Below are 16,581 nucleotides of genomic sequence, written 5' to 3' on the forward strand. Positions count from 1 at the left end.
CTGCTATTTTTAGTTTCTTCCGAGGCAAAAAGCCTCGACATGCTATCATTACCGGCGCGGCCGGGACGCTCGGAAGCACCGACATAGTGTGATCCACCAGCAACGGCGAGATGAGCAGAGAGGAAGGCACCGTGGCATTTCTCCACAGAACAAATTAAAAACTGCATTTGTCAACCGCTCGGTCAAAGCACCGTGTTTTTTCATGTGCAAAGGGAGATTTTCCATCCAGAAATGCTAGCGGCCTATTTCAGTAGCGCCGTGAGCCAGCTGCTGCTTAAGCCAGGCAGCTGGACGGGGGATAATTCCTGAGAAATGTCATGGAAACAAAAACATCTAGGCAACTTATTTTCAATAAGTCATGCCACTGGGTCCGAGCATCACATCCTCATGTTTAAGCTATTCGGTTCGTCTACTTTCCTTCATCTTGAATCCCGTTTACGTTCAGGGTAACTTAGCAGAAAAATAAACAAAACACATGTTTGGACTTTCAGCTGGACTCCAGGTTGACATTTTAGTCCCTCATTTTTACTGGCTTGTAAGAATGAAAGCGCGGACGCGTCTCGGTATTTTCCGTTGCCAGGTTCAATGCCAGCGCTGTGGCTTTTTGACGCTTTAGCGCCCAACTTTCCAGCATAGGTAGGACTTTATTAACACCTTTTTTTTATTTTTTTTAAACACTAAAGCCCAGTGATTGTGGTCCAGATGACTGTATATTTACTGCTTCACACACACCAACACACTTCCTTATTTTATGGTGCCATTTTAAAAATTTTCTGTCCGAGCTACAATTCAATAACAGTGGTTCTGGATAACCTTTCGTTGCTTACAAACCTCAAAAGAACATGTGTGCCATTTCCTAAAGGAGTGGTCAGCAACTCTAATGGTACAAAGAGACGATTGAAGTAGGGAAAACATTAAACTTATGAAAAACAACAACAAAAAACTTTTTTGGATTCACTTGAATTGGCGTGTCTGCTGTCTTTAATACCAGAAAATAATATCTGACGATCAATGACAACCAAATTAAACAACCAAGTTCATAAAATATTTAACTCTTCAAAGGGTAGTTTGTGAAACTGCACTTTAATTAGTTTTTTAAGCTATACATATTCGTGCATAGAAAGCAGCAACAGAAACTGAAAGACTGCAAATACTAGCAGTAATGTGAACACTTTGTTGGGAGCAGTGAAGGAAGGATCTGTGCTAACGCTCCTTTCTGCACCGAGGATGCAGTAGGGGCTCTCCAGTTCTGCAACAGGAAATAAATAGTTGGGATTTTGCCTCTTCTGTATTTCATTCTTTCACAATTTTGGTTATTTCAAGTATGAATCATTCATATGTCAAGTATCAACAGGGCCAAGCTGTGATTATCAAACTAATATGAAACTTACTTGTATGTCAGAGTTAAACACTTACGTCCTCTAACACAATTAGAATGCAAGGGCTAATTTTACAAGTGTTTAGTGATATGAAATAGAGGTTGGTTGAGACAAAATGGTGGTAAATGAGGAGAAAAATAGAGACAGAAAATTATAGAGAAAAAAAGTACTGATTGAGATTTTACTGATTTACAGTTTTGTTTTAAGGTCTGTTTTTTTTGTGATTCAAACTTTTTTTTAAAAGCTGTGACATCTCAACTCATTTGTGTAAAAAACATTTTTGATTCAATTAAACATAACCAACCTAAAACTATAAAAACAAAATTAAATAAATTTGGTCACAAGATGGTGGTTTTGTACCAAACAGATAAGAGGTTACAAGACTTCCCCCATTTATGCATCAAACGGAAAGTGACAACACTGAGGCTTTTCATCAGTTTTGATTCATTTCATGGTGGTTTTTTCAATGCAGATTTGACCTACTGTTCACCAGTTGAGCTCATTAAGAAAACAGAAGTGGCTTCTTGACCTCTGACTGGTGGATCACCATCTTTAAATCCACAATCTAGTGTTTTAAATACAAAATACCCACGTTGTGACATCGGTTTGGACGGTAGTGCGCAGCAAGCAACAACAACCCATATTTAAGTAACACTGAAAAAAAATGTACAACCCACATCTGTTATCTGGGTTAATAACAGAAGGCTGACCTTCTGCAACCCTGAGAAAATAGCACCATCACTCCATCAATAATCAATAAAGAATAAGTTTTAAAATTATCAGCGTTGCTCATATCTAAACAATAATGTGGCATCAACTTACATAAAGCCAGAAACATTTAAAGTTTTCCCTTCTGAAGATATGTAAAATAAAGCAAAACAGAAGAATCAGGTAAAAAGCTGCTGTGATTAATGCTGGTAGTATTTTGTGCCTTTTCTCCCCCCACCCATCTACTGCTGTTGGGTCTTGTGCAATGTGAGGCGCCTTGTTGGAATAGTTGGGTAACACTTATTTCAGGAAGTTCAGTAAAATATGATTGCAGACGTGGGTTAAGCAAACCTTTTAAGTCATAAAGAACTAATTTAGTGAACCTAAACACATCTGAGTCTGTGTTTGATGGAAAATGTTGATACGGACGACCACACATTACATTTCAGCAGATGTCTGAACTCAAAAAACATTAACTTGGAAAGTGGCTGAAAGGGGTGATTATGGGATGATTGTGCTTGTACCACATTCCCCCAGAAAAGTACAAGTAGAAGTTTCCAGAGAGCAAATAAAAGTTTTGCCTAAAGCAATAACTATAAACAAGGACTGGATCAATAAGTGCCAGAGAAAATATATGTTCCTACTGTGACTAGTAATGTCACCAATCGGCAAGATGTACGGTTACATTAAAAACAGGCTGGAGCTTAAAGACGGTGAAAACCAATCTTTAAAATCAAACCACTGGGCAGCAAAATGCTCTTTTTTTCCTTTGGAAGCTAACAAACCAGGTATTTTAATACATCGATATAACTGTCAGTGATCAAAACAGATCAATGTTCCCTTGATCTGCGCTAACTGATCATTAGCAGGTCAAATACAGATGACAAATATCAGATGCTCCAATTTGATCTGACATAAGTTAGGGAATCTTGCAATTCAAACCTGCAGTATAGTTTTTTTAGTTTCTAGTGAATGTTTACTACATCTCAAAGTTTAAAACATGAGGGTTTGCATGTGATATAAACCTCAAAACAAAGAGGGAAATCAGTCCAAACCTAAATCGGCAGATCAGACCACAAAGACAAAAAATAGACCATTAACTAGTATAATAGTAATCTGTGCGTATTTATCACTGTGTGCACAATTATTAGGCAAGTCTTACTTTTGAGGGTTATTTTTATTAATCCCCAAATACAGTGCTCTCGGTTAATCCAACATATTAATAAACCTCAGGGATGAATGTTTTGGAAAGTAAAAGTGAGGTTCGTGTGTCTTAGGAGATTCTGCACAATTATTGAGCAACTATTAATGTGAAGAAATATTACGCAACTAAATGAATAACACACTTTGCCCATCTAAAAAAAACTCCCCACAAATTTTCAATTGAGTTCAGGTCAGGTTTGGAAGAGGGACATGTTTTACGTTTCTCATCTTTAATGCAAAAAGAGTATTTAGATGTATGTGATGGAGCGTCATCCAGGATAAAAATCATTATTTTATTGAAAAATCCAGACTTCTTCCTGTTCCACTGCTTGAAGAAAGCGTGTTCTACAATCTGGCAGCATGTTTGGAAGTTAATATCAACCTCAGAAGGTAAAACCACCAGCCCATACCAGGAGCCTGCCTCCACCTTGCTGGTGTCTGACTACAGGTGGCGCTCTGTGCCCGTTACTGATCCATCCATCTGATCCAACAAGTCGCTCAATTCATCCATAAAACTTCTGAAAAATATCCATCTTCAGATATCACAGTTCTACTTTAGTCAAAACTGTACAGAGATCTTAAATACACATTTCTCACATTCAGAGAAATAGGGGGGGTTGGACTGAATGAGCTGACCTCCTCCTCCAAAACAAACTACCATTGAGAGAGTTAAAAATGGAGCTAAAATGCTTTTAAACTCTTGTAATGACCTTAAATTAGGCAAACAGAACTATGATGCAACTTTAAAGTTTATCCTTTTAATATCAGAATATTTCAAATGTCTTGGGAGATTTTCCCAAGACACACATTTTTCCATTGATTTTGTGAAGAATTCCCTGGATGTTTTACTTCTCATTCCAAATAATTCCATTCCACTGATCACATTGTGCTGCATTTTAGCTTTCCTGACTTCATTGACCTGATCCGAAATAATGCAAGGTTGGCAATGATTTTTTTATTTTTTTGCATTTCAACAGCCTGACCTGTATTAAGATAAGGATATCTTAGCTAGCTGAAAGAATCACATAACTTTATTCCCAAGTGTCTGATTAGAAAACCTCTTAGCTCTGGATCAGTTTGCTCCTTTCCAATTCAAACAATCTCTGCTTTCATTTGTCCCCATTATATTTTTAAAAAAGAATGTATGAAACTATTTACTGTTTTTTTGTTGTTGCTCTCCACTGCTAGTAGGTATTTTGGATGAATTTAGGACATAAATGATCATAAAAATGGTAAAACCTCACCTTTGACCATAGTATTTAAATCCCCAGTTGTACTAGTTGGCTCAATAAATATATGCAAGACTATTATCACCGCTGTTCAAATTTTAAATATCATTGAGCAACTTTAAGACATAACCAAATTCCATAACAGCAAAATAAAGATGAACTACAGAAAAAAGTAACTCTCGTCAACATTGGAACAAAACGTTCCGGACCCGAGGAAGTCGGATGCTAAACAAACAAACAAAGAAAAAAAAAAACATAAAAGCACAAAATCACCAGCACCTTTCATTAAATGCATGGAAATTTGAAACTGTGTCTAATAGTTGACTCAAAACTCAGCGATAAAGTGTGTGATTTATGCTGGTTCCAAGTTGAAGGTTGAAAAACTCATACCATGGGTGAGATTTGCTTGTTGTTACAGTGCTAACTACCAGGGTTTCCCCCAGAGTATTATAAACACGGCGGCTCATGAAGGCTCCACCTTTCCCCCCTGCAAGGTTAAGTATTGTTTATTTACTTTAAATAGGTTTTGGATGCACCAGCAACAGTGATAGCAAAGATGAGTCAAGAGCATTTCCATAGTCTCACCGCTTGCTCAGCTCACCCGTGATCAACGCAAACCTCTAAAAGCACAACCACAAAGCCGAGTTATAGTCACACTTTCAGAGGTTTGTGTATCCATCTTTGTGAACAAAGAATGTGTGGCGAGTGCGTTTACGTTTCACGTATGATGGCTCAAAACGTGTTCTGGCACTCGTTTGCGACTGCACTGCAACTTGACAAAGTTTGTGTAAATGAACGACACCATCAGTAAATCACAGACAGGTCTTTTTCATTCAGAGTATTCCTTGAAAATACTGCAGCAGCTTGAGTGAACAACCAATCAGAACCAGCAAAGCAAAACATCACTAAACAAAATGGGAGAATTCAGGAAAACACAAGAAAACTTACTATAGTAAACACTTGAATTTTGTTCATAATGTATATACACTATATACCACCAACTGTCACATTGTTTAACATGTGTGGCAGTTTCCACCAAGTGGTACAATATGGGTCGATGCAATTCAGAACACTATTTTTTCAGTTTCCACTGTAAATCTGGCCCAAATAACTGAGCCGTACAACACCATTCCTTCAGTAATAGACCCATAGGACAATGGTAGGGTTAGGCTGGAGATACTGGTGCCACACTACAGTCCATTGATTAGCATGACGCAACATTAGGCGGGTTTAATCCCACCTGCCCATTGACAATCCAACTGATGGTCTCTCTTGAATACACTGGATGATAAAATAACATATTGAACCGCACCGCTTGGAAACAAAGCATTGGAGATCTCCAACCTGAGGGAACATTCTTGTTGTGTTTTCAATTAGAAACTCACTAAACTTACTTCTATGTACAAAAAAGGCACTGCCAATCAAAATCAGTTCAAAAAATTGATCACAAATTGAACAGTTTGCATTGATATAAAAAAAAGTGTTAAATCCTGCATAACTTTGTTTTTGTGCCATTTAAATGAAGCAGATATCATTGCTCTTTTAAGTGGTACCATTCATTTAAATGTTGAATAACTTACATTATCATACGAGGCCCAGGTAACACTATTTTCAAACATTGTCCCTTCTTTTATTACCATATAAAACTAAGCAAAAGGGTATAAAACAATTATATTTGTGACTACAGTGAGGTTAGCGCGTATCTACAGCGATAAAGTTTTTAACAATAAAGCCAAAGCAAGGTCACTGAGCCAGAGGCGTTACTGGTAGAATATGATTTGAATGTCTGAACTATGCTCTGATAACTGACTGTATAAATCTTACTAGCAAATACTACTCAATTAAGACGGCTTAAAAACAAAACAGTGGCGTAAAACGCGTCCCAACGACGGCTAGCGCTGAAATAACTCATGTTGACATTAGCTACCGAGCTAAGTTAACGTTTACACTCAACCTATAAGAAGCTAATTACGGTGGACTCAAACAAAGCGACAGTAAAAGTAATGGTTTCAAGCAACAAACGTCCGAAAATATCCAATTTCGGCAGCACATCAGATTCAACTGGCCACCTAAACTCGCTAAGGTATGCGGTGGATCGCAAAGGCCTTGGCGTGTCGGTTCAAATGACACCAGATATGATGGCGGAGGGGGCGGACTGTTGGGAATCCGACTCCTCGGGCTGCTCCGCCGAGCTGCCCAACACCACCTTCCCTTGGCATATCGCTGTTCATTTTTGCAGTAATGCATTGCGAACCCCCAAAATAAGCAATGCTACAAGTTAAAAGCTGTAAAAGCGGCGTAGTGGAAATGCAGGCCTCATGGCAGAGGCACCGAGAGGAGGGGTTAGCTCCTGTTAGCTGCAAAGAGGAACGAACAAGCGGCTGCTTACCTTCAGACTGCTGCTCTGCACGGCGCTTCTATAGCCAATATATCGTATGCATTGGTCTTTTTAAACACTGTAAACGTATTCATTCGACAGAATAGTACTCTGAGGAAAAAAAAATCGTGCTCCGTGTTTTTATTTATTAATCTATTGTTGGGTTTTTTTTTTTTTTGCTTTCCCTCTCCTCCAACGGTCGCTCAGTGTGTGTGTCTGCTGGCTCCGAGTCGCTGCTGCTGCTGCTGCTTTACTCTTGTTGTTTGTGTTTCAGAAAACATGGCCGCCTGTGTGACACCACGTGACTGCACATTGACAAGCGGGGAGCCAATGTCGGCGCAGCGCAAACACACCCCTGTTTACCAGCCTGGCCACTAACTGGTGTGGACGGCTCTAAACGGCTTTCTTTTTTTTTTTTTTTTTTTTTTTTTCTAACGGGATTTGATGAATTATCATGTAAAGCTTACAGAGAGTCCAGTTTATGCGGGTTGCGTATGAAAACAAGGCGATGAACGTCTGGTTCGCGAGGTAGAAACGGGTTTCAACACGAGGGGAAAACAAAGATGTTCCCTTAAAGATAAGGCTAAATTATTATGTCAAAAATAATGACTTATAGGGATACTTGTAGGAATATTTAGGCAATTAGTACAATTATAAGTTAGAGTGACTGCATGTGTGTAGAATGAACACTAGAGGGCGCCATTAAACGTTTAAGAGCAACATAAATAGATCGTAAACCACTGACACACAGGTGCATCCCAAGAAATCCCAGAAATTTCTCGCACCCCTATTTGCAATCACCCCTGTTGTTTGCAAAAAAATAAAAAAAATCAGGTTTTGTATGTTGTTTTTAATGCAGGTAGACCACATGCACATTTAGTCATTTCTTTGGATGTAAGCATGCCGTTTTCAGTAACTGCCCATTATGTTCTTGTATTGTAAATTTGCCTTTTGCTCTACAGAATATTTGTTTTATTTTTAATTATTTATATTTTCATTAATGTGCAAATCTACATGTTTCAACTTGAGTAGCCCCGGTAAATTGTAGGAAGACTTTTCTGACATTGTTTTTGGATGGTTTCTGAAACACTGATGCCTTTTTCAGTACAGTTTTACTTTTCATCTAGGCTGTAACTCTGATCAAAAACACTGTGATGTTCTTGCTTTGTAGTACATCTTTCACATGTTAAGATCACTAGTGGCACATGGCTACTAATCTTCTTTTTCTGTGCATGATTTTTCTTTCCGCTAAAGTTTAAATCTTGATTATATACAGTGAACGACCAGCTTCTTTAGCAATAACTCATTGTGGCTTACCTTGATTGTTGAGGATGTAATTGACTCCTAGACAACTGTCAAGTCATTACACCATTATGTGTATCATTAAAAAAAAAATTTATTGTCTCTGTAAAGTATTCTAATATTCTAATAAATTTAATTTTGTTTTCTTTTAGCTCCAACTCTACCATCCCCATAGTCATTGTCTCTCCTCTGAAAATGTCCAAACCATCTCAAACAGCAGTGACTGTATAAAAGGTCTGAGTTTCACCTTTTCTACTAAATAAATACATTTTTCAATGCTATTCTAAATGTCTGAGCATGTGCAGAGTTCATGCTAAGGGCGCTCTTAAACTACTAAGTGAACACAACAGAATTTTATCTTTTATTATTCTACTGGTTTTGTTGTCATTGAAGAAGATAAACGAAGATAAAAGTCCAAACATATTCACTGATGTGCATAATGACCTTGTTATACGTTCACATCCAGAAATGGTTTAAAATGGTACACAACATGTTTGTCTATGATTCAGTATGAATCAGAGATACAGGGACAACCTTGAAACTGTTTACTGAAACAAACTCACAGAACTCTGACAAAGTTTTATTAGAGTAATTAATTTAAATAAAGTAGAACAGAATAACAGTTTGATACATGCATAACAACTTAAGAGGAGAACTTTATAAAGAAAAAAAATGCTAATATATATACGGTCAATTGTCATTCATTCCTTAAAACTTTGCCTGCTAACTGAAACAGCTCAGTCTTAAAGATGTTTCTAGCTAAAGCCATATATACCTTTCAGCCCTGTGTTGTTTGAATTGCTTAGAATATGATGCACATTTACCTGAACAATGCAAAGAGAAAAAGAGAAACAAAATGTCATTAAAGTTTCAACAGACCAGTTTGGGTCTAAAGTCATTCAGCCATTTTGGTCTTGATGTTGTTTATCCCATCTGCTGAAAATGTTTACATGAAAATTAAATAGTTTAATAATACGGTAATAGTTCTAACTGAAAGCTCAATTTTACTGATTTCTGCACAGTTTTACTTTTCATCTAGGCTGTAACTCTGATCAGAAACACTTTGAAGTTCTTGCTTTGTAGTACATCTTTCACATGTTAAGATCACTGGTGGCAGATGGCTACTAATCTCCTTTTTCTGTGCAAACTACGATTCACTTCCAGTTTGTCATCCATACAAACTGGATGACGATCTGAAATAGAGTTTGCCTCAATTGTCATGAGGTTTTGATATTCTTTTAAAATATTAAATTATCTTTATCCTCTTTGCCCAACTAACTTGGGCTTGACTACTGCTAAATAAGGTCACCAAGGGTTACCTACTTTCTAGCATAAACACACTTCTAAAATGTTTAACTACCCAGAGTTTTATTTCCAGTTAAAAACACTTTTATGTCTTTATGCCGTATTTTAATTTACTTGTTGACTGGATCTCCCTTCCTCTGTGATTCATGAAGAATCACTTCCATCCATTCCTTATAGGTGGCTGTACTCGGAACATGTTGTTCCTCTCAGCCCTGGGGCACACTCAGCTGCATAAGAGATGTAAAAGTAACCATGATTCATCTCACACACGGAGGTAACTGACCCCGCCTGGACTGTGGTGGCGCAGGACCCCAGGAGGTCGTTCTGTCGGTCCAAAAAGTGATAGTCTTCGTCCCAAACCTCAAACTTTCTGCAACAGCTCCACTGTTCCCGAGGGGAACTCCTCGTTCCACTGTGGGCTGTCGTCGTCGGATATGACTGAGGTCTGGAACGTCTGGTTTCCCAGGAAAACTTTCATGAAGGAGTCAGTTTTTGTGAACACGTCTCCCCACAGGCCACTGGCAGACTTGACCGTGTCGGTGAGGTGGGCCAGCCTTCGCTGCAGTGATGTGACTGGTGGTGCACACAGATCGTAGGAGCTGGGTGTGGAACCTTGAAAGCACTTGTTAGAGCAGATTTTCTTCACGCCGTTTTGTCTCTCGCTCGCCTCTTTTACTCCAGTTTTTTTCGCCGGTTCGGTGACCAGCTGGTAGAGAGGGACCAGGCTGTAGTTGATGATGCCAGGTTTCATTTTCAAGCCTTTCTTCCACTTTTCAAAGCCGGTGAAAGAGAAGAGAGGGTCAGTTTTATTACCTGTGCTGCCTCCCACCACTTTAGAGACTCTGTGGTTGAACTTCCTTTTAAAACGTTTCAGGTTTGGGTGCTTTTTGGCAGCCTTGTGGCAGCAAGTCACTTGGGCTTTTATTTCAGGGCTGTTGACAAGCTACTGGTGCAGTCGCCTCGACATTCAGACAGTTTCTCACCTCCATTTGAAGCCAGAAACCTCATGTAGCTCATCTCACTCATGTTGTTGTACTGTGATGTTAGGCTCAAAACAGACCGGAGAAACTTTGCGTTGAGTGGAGGGTTTTTTTCTCACATTGAAACTGAAGTGGAAAGAAAACAGTTTATTAGATAAATCCTTAAATGTTCTATTATATATACTATGTATGTTATGTTACGATATTGGCCAGAGTTACACTGTGAATAAATTTAAAATCTTTCTTTAACCATGTAAATTCAAGATTTATTGTGCAAAATCTTCTTAGAATTAAAAAACAGCTAAAGATAGAAAGTTTAGTTTTGGATTATTTTTACCCTAAAGATTAAGTTTAACCTTGTTGCAGTACAACTTAAAGTTTAAACCTACATTAAAAGATATTTCAAACGATTTTCAAATCTACTGCTTGTTTTTCACAGCAGTTTACTCTAGTTTAAACTCACATTGGGTCCCTGACAAAACTCAACAGCCTAAACCAGTAAAAAAAAAAAAATTTCAGCTGGACACCGAGCAAGTCATGCAACGTTTGAATGAGTCATTTTAAAAGACTTTGGCCTGTTGTTGTTTGGAGTCTGTAAGGGTTTCAATGGAAAATATCAAACAGATGCAGACCCAAAACAACTAATTAGATGAAAAACAGATTTAAAATTCTAAAGAAAGGTATTATCAGGTAAGATCACCAGTTAAGTAAGTTACTCAACTGCTTTAATCTAGTTTAACTTTAGACATGTCTGTCTTTACTCTGAACTTTGTTATGAGGCAACTGAAAGTGTTTGTAGCTGCACATAAAGTCTCTCTGGTGAAAATCAAAGAGGAGTGAGAAATTATAATATTCTCCCAATATGGTATTATTTCTGTTTTTTGATATTTTCCTCATGTGCCAACTATATACAGAACATATGTTTTGCTTAAAGAGTAAGTTTTTCATTATCTGGTTGGACACATAAACCAACATCTTCAGCAGAGGAACTCTGTTATCAATTTCTCTGTAAGAAGAAACCAAATGGGGAAAACGTCATGGAGCTCAAGCATCACAACACAGGAACTGTCTGGTTAGGTTTTATTTTATGCTGAAGGTGTGATCAGCTCGGGCTTTTGCAGAACTTCTTATCACAGTAAACGATTCCTCACCCTGATAGCAAGAGGAAGTCTTTTGGTGTCTGACTGGACGTAAACAGAGCCAACATCTTCAGCAGAGGAGACGTTTGATCACAGTTTTGTCTGTCAGAGGAAAGTCATGGGGGAGAACATTATGGAGCTCAGGCATCACAGCAGGGGAACCGTCTGGTTAGATTTTAAATAGTGCATGCTAAAGGTGTGATCGGCTCGTGTTTTTGCACGACTTCTTAGCAAAGCTTAGCAGATTCATTCATAGAGCATCTTAAACACCCACAAGACCAAAGTGTTGTCAACAGAACAGCCGTCACATGATGCACATAACAAAATCAGAAGGACCTAAAAATAAGTTAAAACAGCTCTGTCAAAAAATAATAATAATAATAATAAAATAAAACAGCTAGTAAGGTAAAAATACAATAATTACAAATGTTTCTTAACAGTTTCTGCTCAGAGGAGACTTCTGAAGGCACTTGGTTGAACTGAATTGTTAATCAATCACGAAAAAAACACCAAAAAATACTTCTACATTGAATGTTAAGTTTAAAATATAAAGTTGTATAAAGGATGTCCATGAGTGCACAGTTTTATTGCCTTACAGTGAGCTCTGTGATGCTTGGCTGCACTGTTATTGTTGGACCAGATAAGTTCTAACCAGCCAATAAACCAGCTCTAAAGCTCCAGGGATTTGCATACCATGTCTGCGTCTAACTTCCATTACATTCCACTAGACTGAGAGCAGCAGTAAACGCAGGAAAAATCATTAAACTGAGCGGCGGTCATGGTGGAATTTATTAATGGAAGACATTCCAAGCCCTGTTTGCTCCAGTTTCTACTCCGGTGTGAGGATGCGTTTGTTTTGTGCCTACATCCTGTCCTGCTCTGTTTTGATGGTGAGCTCTGCCGTGTCCAACAGCTTCAGAGACTGCAGCCATTTTTTCTACATGCAAACGCCTCCAGCAGGGATCCGAGGGACGAGCCTGAAGAAGATCTGCCAGAAGTACGCCGACAAACTGCGCTACGCCACCCTGTACGACAGCAGTCGGCGTCTCCCACTGTATTCAGCTTACATTTTTAAGAAGTCTGATGGGAAGGGGAGGGCAGACACACCGTGGATGTACGAGCCTCAGGTAGAGAAAGCAGAACAATGTGGGATTCATTTGAAAAGTTTTGAAAAAACCTCTTAAGTCATAAAATAATGACTTCTCCCACCCTGACAGTGATCATGTTTTTGTTATTGGTGGAAATTGTTGTAAAGATTATTCAGAGTTTTTATTGCATAAGATCCAACGGATAAAGTAGTAGCTATGATGACACGCAATTTTGACCTACACAATTCCTGTACCCAAATGATTACCTATTTGACCAATGTCAGTAACTAATTGATCAAAATTAAATCTAATTCTTGAAAATAAGAAATAATAAATTATTTTAGATAAAACTGTCTAAATTAGTGCTTTATAAAGTTGGGGAAAGGACCCTGATTGTGATTGGAAATCAACAAGTATGTTGTTTGTGTTACATAGTGTGTTTATGAAACAGTAGCATAGTATTTATTCACTCCAAAAATAATCAACTGGATTAAAATTGAGAAGAAAATTAATTTTTTAATTATGTTTCACTTGGGACTATGTTTTCTCTCTCTAACCTACAGCTGGTGTCTGAATCAGAGAGCAGCAACATGAAGGTGCTTCCTCTGACTGCAGACATTTCTCCTCTCATTGAGGAGAGCCAGATTGTTTTGGAGGACTACGTCGATGCTGTAGAATACAGACGAGGCACGCTGAACCCTGACCAGCACCAAGCAGATCCAGACGACAAATCCTCTACCTACACCCTCACCAACGTCGTTCCTCTGATCACTGATTTTCTGGGAACCTCCTGGAGTTCTTACCTAGACACCGTCCGCCGCCGCCTAAACAACTTCTGCCATGGTAAGTCTTACATCGTGACTGGAGTAACTTTTTCAGGAGGCACCATCAAGCGTGACAACAAGGACCGTCTTTCAATACCAAAACACGTATGGATGGGATACTGCTGCCCAAAGTTTGACCGTAACTCACCTTACGAGGTGAGGTTCATGTTCCCCAGTTATGGCGGCTACGCCCTGAATGAGCAGACGGGCAACAATGTGGTGGAGGTGCCATTAAAGAAACTGGAGATTTTCCTGAAGAGCCAAACAGACTTTGAAAAAGACATGGCTATTTTCTACAAGGGCTGTGTGTCAGAAAACACCATCGAAAAGAAGCGAAGAGACCTGCAGAGGCTGAATAACTGAGAATGTTTCAAATATACTTGAACCAGAACAGTGTTAAAATATAAGGCTAACGTACTTTGATTAATGTTATGGTTTTATCAATGTTAGAAAAAGAAGACTGTTTAAAAGTTAAATTCTTTCCCAACTTGGCCTTAGAGGCTGTATTTAGATTGTGTCTGCATTAAGTACTGTCTGTGGGATGTCTTGTGCTTTGTATGCAATGACTCTTAAAAAAAAAACAAGAGGGAAAAGAATAAACAATAAAATCAATGTTAAAAGGATAGATTCTCCAACTTTTATTGTCACTCCCTGCAGTTTAACAAAACTGAAAGTAACAATTGTTTTTCCACTTTTCACATAGAATCCACCAGGTTCTGTGATGTGATTACAGAACCTGATCCCAATGCTTCAGATGCAACATTACTGTTAATTCCTGTATAGCTGATGTAACATACAACTGACATGAGGACACTTCTGTGCATTAAAGTGGAAGATTATATTCTACTTTTTTATTTTTTGGTGAGTTATGGTGGGCTAGGACTTTATCAATTAGACAATTATTTTCTACCCATGTTTTCTCCAAAAAATCCTATTATTTTATATATTACTGGATTGCGTATAACTACAGCCTATTGCTTGAAATATCAAGCTTGATTAAACTTGCGTCTTTAAAAGAAAGCTTGACTGCATCGCTAGATAGACTGAAGGTCTTTCTATCGTCCTTTCCCACCAGTAGAAGATAAACGTGAACACTGGCTGTTGAATGTTTGACTTTAGTGGGTGGAACTGCAGCACTGCAAATACAGCATTGCTTTGCATACTGTCTCCAGATTACACAGAAGACTTCACACCAGGTGTGAAACCTGCGTTAGCTTTTCCACTGAACACCACAGGACACACTGAGACACATTCAGCTATTGACTGAAACACTGAACATTCAGCAGCTTTTGGACTTGGATTAGAACCTTCGGATCACATTTGGACGATGGCGTTTTGGCTACAAATGGGTTTCCTGATGGCCAGCCTAACGTCTTCAGTGGTGAGAGGGCGAGTAGAAAATGAGCTGTCTCCAGAGTGCAGAGAATTCCTCTTCATGAGAACCCCACCGAAAGGCCTGGAGCTCCCCTCCATCAAGTACATCTGTCAGTTTCACAACAAGAAGCCGCGCTACGTGACTCTGTACAGCACGGAGGATCACATTCCCATCTACTCCGCCTACACCTTTAAGCACTCGGATGGGGAGACGTGTGTGGATGTTCCCTGGATGTATGAGCCACAGGTAAGGAAAACTAAAACACTGAATCAAGAAGCCACTATTTTGCTTTTTGAAAATGTTTAAAACATGCCACTTGATATGTATTAATTTTAAGCTTAATGTCTTCTTTGCTTATTCTTCTTTTTCTTTTTTTTACACAGTTGTCCACTTCTTTTGACACAGACGAGATGCAGCCCTTTCCACGCGGTTACATGCACATGAACTTTGAAGACGCACAAGCGATTCTGGACGACTACACCAACGCCATACACTACGAGCGAGGGACCCTGAACCCGGACGAGCATCAGAACGAACTCGACGACAAGGCCTCCACTTACACCCTCACCAACGTCGTCCCCTTGGTGCCCGACTTCAACGACAGGATCTGGAATAAACAGGAGCACATCGTCCGCAAACGGCTTAACAACTACTGCCGCGGGAAGGCCTACATAGTGACCGGGATCACCAAGTCAGGGAAGATGATCCGCAGGGAAAACATGAACCGTATCGCAGTCCCCAACTACCTGTGGTCGGCTTACTGCTGCGTGGACTATGACCACAACACTCCTTATACGGAGCGATACAAGTTCCCGTCTTTTGCTCACTACGCCCTCAATGAGGACGAGAACAACGAGATAGTAGAGACCTCCGTCCCAAAGCTCCAGGAGTTTCTCAAAAAGACGTTTGCGAACCAGAACTTTCAGATTTTTGAAGGGGACTGCAATCCCCAGTCCTCCATGAAAAGTGATTAAGAAAAATATTTTGAAATGATTGTAAATTTGAATAAATAAAGCTCCACTGTCTCCAAATCTCTTAATATACTCTGACAGCTTACCAGACTAAAATATAAGCAAATAAACGGAATTTAATCATGAACTACATCAATATGTGTGTTTGTTCTACACACATATTAATTCTTGATATAATATGTGAAAGTGGTTGCAGAACTTTCATTTTCTAATTAAAGTTCCTCAAGAAAAAACAAGGAAGAAAATGACCGACAAGACAAGTTAGGAGTTATGTTCATGGAATAGATCAAACCATTCTGAATCATAACTCAATAAGGTTCCTCAAATTCTCACTTAATAAAAACAGAGCATAAAAGTGAAGTATGAGATCTGTTCTACTTTTGCACTTCTACAGCTCATTAATCAGCAAAATGACACCTACCAGAGAAGGATAATAAAAAGAAATATTTAAGCATGCATCATAAAAGAAGAGCAAACGTCTCTGACCTATAAAGAAAACTTTACTAAGCATTTGTCTTACCTGTTTGAGTGTCTACCTGTTTTCAAAGGTTATTTTCTTGTCATGTTCAGGACTTAGAATTTTTTTAGCATGATTTTATCTAATTAACAACCGCTCAGTAACTGCATCGGTACGTTATGTTGTAATAAACCGTTCAATCAGCCTGTCTGTCTTTCTTTTCAAACATGAAGTAAAACAAAAC

The 16,581-nt window shown here is 38.8% G+C and overlaps 3 protein-coding genes and 1 pseudogene across 3 annotated transcripts in view; 2 read left to right on the forward strand and 2 right to left on the reverse strand.

Annotated features, from left to right (window-relative positions):
• Positions 1 to 7,109, reverse strand: part of gigyf1a (GRB10 interacting GYF protein 1a) — a 33,276-nt gene extending 26,167 nt beyond the window's left edge. The window contains exon 1 of the mRNA XM_028039320.1: positions 6,909 to 7,109. The gene's annotated coding sequence lies outside the window, so the exon portion shown is untranslated. The remainder of the gene's footprint in view (positions 1 to 6,908) is intronic.
• Positions 7,110 to 8,496: 1,387 nt separating this feature from the next.
• LOC114157881 (perforin-1-like) lies at positions 8,497 to 11,690 on the reverse strand (annotated as a pseudogene).
• LOC114158015 (endonuclease domain-containing 1 protein-like) lies at positions 10,624 to 13,920 on the forward strand. The gene is made up of 2 exons (XM_028039321.1): positions 10,624 to 12,749; positions 13,274 to 13,920. The coding sequence occupies exons 1-2, from the start codon at positions 12,417 to 12,419 to the stop codon at positions 13,895 to 13,897; spliced, it is 957 nt and encodes a 318-aa protein (XP_027895122.1). The 5' UTR covers positions 10,624 to 12,416; the 3' UTR covers positions 13,898 to 13,920.
• Positions 13,921 to 14,837: 917 nt separating this feature from the next.
• LOC114158017 (endonuclease domain-containing 1 protein-like) lies at positions 14,838 to 16,543 on the forward strand. Its single transcript, XM_028039323.1, has 2 exons — positions 14,838 to 15,155; positions 15,293 to 16,543. The coding sequence occupies exons 1-2, from the start codon at positions 14,862 to 14,864 to the stop codon at positions 15,881 to 15,883; spliced, it is 885 nt and encodes a 294-aa protein (XP_027895124.1). The 5' UTR covers positions 14,838 to 14,861; the 3' UTR covers positions 15,884 to 16,543.
• Positions 16,544 to 16,581: the final 38 nt, after the last annotated feature.

The sequence above is a fragment of the Xiphophorus couchianus genome, chromosome 14, assembly GCF_001444195.1.
Source record: "Xiphophorus couchianus chromosome 14, X_couchianus-1.0, whole genome shotgun sequence".
In the NCBI taxonomy this organism is placed as follows: Eukaryota; Metazoa; Chordata; class Actinopteri; order Cyprinodontiformes; family Poeciliidae; genus Xiphophorus; species Xiphophorus couchianus.

Excerpts from the sequence above, each read along its gene's own strand:
- LOC114158015 (XM_028039321.1), top strand. The coding sequence starts at position 12,417 with ATGGAAGACATTCCAAGCCCTGTTTGCTCCAGTTTCTACTCCGGTGTG. Across the intron at positions 12,750-13,273 it reads CGTGGATGTACGAGCCTCAG|CTGGTGTCTGAATCAGAGAG; the intron begins GTAGAGAAAGCA and ends TCTAACCTACAG.
- LOC114158017 (XM_028039323.1), top strand. The coding sequence starts at position 14,862 with ATGGCGTTTTGGCTACAAATGGGTTTCCTGATGGCCAGCCTAACGTCT. Across the intron at positions 15,156-15,292 it reads CCTGGATGTATGAGCCACAG|TTGTCCACTTCTTTTGACAC; the intron begins GTAAGGAAAACT and ends TTTTTTACACAG.